General features: G+C 27.7%; 1 protein-coding gene across 1 annotated transcript in view; it reads left to right on the top strand.

Moving 5' to 3' along the window:
• The window catches only part of LOC108770728 (uncharacterized), a 5,464-nt gene extending 2,952 nt beyond the window's left edge, over window positions 1–2,512 (top strand). Inside the window, exons 3-6 of the mRNA XM_018522430.1 lie at window positions 359–434; window positions 756–892; window positions 1,002–1,116; window positions 2,138–2,512. Of these exons, the coding sequence (XP_018377932.1) occupies window positions 359–434; window positions 756–892; window positions 1,002–1,116; window positions 2,138–2,419 (610 nt within the window). The 3' untranslated portion in view covers window positions 2,420–2,512. The remainder of the gene's footprint in view (window positions 1–358; window positions 435–755; window positions 893–1,001; window positions 1,117–2,137) is intronic.
• The last annotated feature ends 881 nt before the right edge of the window (window positions 2,513–3,393 follow it).

Genomic DNA, 3,393 nt, shown 5'->3' with positions numbered 1-3,393 from the left:
AACAACTAATTAAGAAAAGGATAACATGGCTTTAGCGTTCACCGTATCTGAATTCACGTTATTGCAAAAACTCCCTATTTTTATGGAATAAGATTTGTATGTTAAGTTAAAAAAAAGAATTAAAATAAAGAAAAATTTATTGTAAAATTAAAAACGGCTAAAAATATAATTTAAGATTTCAATTGTTGATCGATACATAAAATTGTGCATAGAGAACTGAGACGTGTATATGAATCTAATAAAGAATAAATTAAACAATATACAATATCTAGTAATAATTAGATTTCATAAAATCATATTTTTTTAGGCATTTTAAATTTAACAACAAATTTTTTTTTATTAAACATATTTTCTTTAGCACCAAATCAAAGCCTGCAAAAGAGGCTATTATTCAATGTGTTGAATCTTATGCGAAGCATCAACATCTTTATAAGGTAAGAACGATAAATGAAGAGCAACTTCAACATATCAAATGTAACAAATGTAGATGTAATAAACCATATTATTCGTCTTAATAATCTAAGAATTGCTATTATTCAATGTGTTGAATCTTATGCGAAGCATCAACATCTTTATAAGGTAAGAACGATAAATGAAGAGCAACTTCAACATATCAAATGTAACAAATGTAGATGTAATAAACCATATTATTCGTCTTAATAATCTAAAAATTGCCCGAGTTGACGTAATCTTATTAACTTTCTTATTTGTAAATTATATTTTGGTCCTAGTAATCTCTCAATTTTTATGTACAGTATACCATAAACGTGTCCGTGGACTACCTTCTCAAAAAAGCGAAAAACTACATTAGAAAGAACGGAAAATCTACAATTGTCATTCCTAATTTGGAGATATTAGGACGTTATTTAAAAATAAGTAATGGAACCTTGAGGTGAGCACTACTATAATCATTATATAACACAATCGAGGAAATTAATGTACATTTTTTGTATAATATTTTTATTGAATTATCTACTTCAGCAAAATAATTAACTTTTCAGAGATTTTTCAAATCTGAGAAGAATGGGAGATGCAACTATATTCGACACAGGACGAACACGAAGTATACGAGTTGGATTTGGATTTTCTACACTTAAATTTAAGTGTAATTATGAGGTTAGGTTTATAAATTACTCGATATTAGAGGAAAGTCGATACTGACATAGGTCTCCTAAAGTGACACCCTCTTATTTTTCTGAAACTAACTATTGCACTTTATTAATACTAATAAAATGACCTCTGTTTTTAGCTAATTAAAGAAATACAAACTCGTATTATAAAGTAATAATTCGTAGGTTTGTGACTTGTTTCTATATCAAATCAGCTAAAAACTAATTCTACAAATGCGAAAATAAAATTCTTACGATTTTCTTTTGCAAATTATGAGGTTTAAATAATAGTGACTATATTATTGATAATATTACATCATTTTAAAAACTTGTAGTTTCCGAAATAAGTTTTATTTTTATTATTTCTTCTCTTAGCCTTTTCGATTTTTAATTTAAAATTTTTAATTTAAAATTAGAGTGCAGCGTAAACCGACACATCTGTCCGTAAGACAGACCATGAGCTAACTTAATCTTTATAATGTTGCTTTATAGTGTCAAATAAGTCTATTGGAGCTGAAGGCAATCATGCATATATGAAACAACTCTAGAAAAACTATCGCGTTACATATTTGCATCTTGCAGAACAGCATAAAGTAAATATGCATATATATCAATAAAAATGCTTCATAACGAAGTAAAATGATTCTGAAAAATCTTATATACATTCACTTATAGATACTTTATACAGATAATTCCTGTAAAAGAAAAAGAATAGGAACATGTAGCATTACTGCCTACTGTGTCAGGAGCCCATTTTGTCAGACGCTCATTTTTGCATAACTTACGAAAAACTTAATTATTGCAAAATTGCAAACAGTATTATAAAAATTGCTTATACTATCTGATAGAAGACACTTTTTATTTTGTATTTATGTTTTTGAAGTTGTATTTTTACCTTTTGTTTAAGAAATATTGTCTAAAAACAAAGTGGTATGTCGGTATCGGGGTGACCTTCCTCTAATAATTAAAAAATATTAGCATAAAAACATTCAACTTTTTTAAATATTAATATATGCCTTAATGTACAGCTTACAATTGGCTCCAGCACGTTCAGTGGCAACATATTCGCAGTTATTAATGGATTAGGAATAGCGGCGAAACTAAATGTTGATTATGATGAAGCATACGACGTGAGTTTGGAGAACTTCCAAATAAAACGTGGTCAAATCATTGTAAAAATGACTGGTCTACTCGATAGTTTAATGAATGTCATAAGTCCATTGATTTCATCAATAGATACTGAATTGTACGACGTGATCGAAGTTATAATCGGTAATTACGTTAAAGAGGAAATTAAATTTCATTTGTAATTTGTAATAATAATGCTTTTCAATTATAATCACGCAAACCGTATGAATTAACAATCTTTCAGTAATGACGCGATAAGTATAGGTTTTAAAAAATCCCACTAATAGTATATAAATTTAAAATATATTACTTAATTGTACTATCGCTTTTTATTTGATATAAATCATTGTTAGAATATTTATAAAATATCAACACTTCTAAAAATAATAATTTTTATTGTAATATTTAGCAAAATAATTATATAATAAACCAAAAATATATCTGAAAATTCTATTATTCTCAAATGTTATTTTATACAGTAATACACAATACTTATCTGTATAGTTTTTAAAAAATATCTATTTAAAAATGCACATTTGTTTTATATGTTATTATTGAAGAAACTTGAATGGATTCAATTAGACTGTGCATCGTTATTTGTATCAGCGACAATTTCTGCCGGTTTGGTAATAACAGCTTCGGAAATTGCAACTTTTTGTACGTCATTATCTGTACATTCTTGGGAAGAATTATTTTCATCTTGCTCTAAAATTTCTTTTGTTTCAATATCACCGTTAAATTTATTAATTAGTAACTACAGAATTATCTTATATGGTATCATTATTAATGTCACTAGTACATTGTACCTGTATAGTAGTACTATCACTGTCACTATTATTTGTACTCATTGCACGCTTCAAAGCTAAATATTCCTCTCTGATCCTGTTGAAGCTGTGTCAAATGCCCAGAAATTATGGCGCAAGCAAATTAAAAGAATATGTATGTATTCTTACAACAAATTCGTGCTGTAACAAATTTCTTTCAAAGATCGATACCCATTGAGAAATGACAATGAAATCGATAACGAATTGACGTTGATTTGTTGTCGATTTGATGCTTTCAACGTCGAATCGACATCGATTCGATGTCGATTCCGTTATCATTTCTCACTGAGTAAAGGAAAGAAAAGTATGTTATTACGCTATAATTGTATTCA

Source organism: Trachymyrmex cornetzi, unplaced genomic scaffold (assembly GCF_001594075.2).
Source record: "Trachymyrmex cornetzi isolate Tcor2-1 unplaced genomic scaffold, Tcor1.1 scaffold131, whole genome shotgun sequence".
NCBI classification, from domain to species: Eukaryota; Metazoa; Arthropoda; class Insecta; order Hymenoptera; family Formicidae; genus Trachymyrmex; species Trachymyrmex cornetzi.
This window is presented reverse-complemented; position numbering and strand designations above follow the sequence as displayed.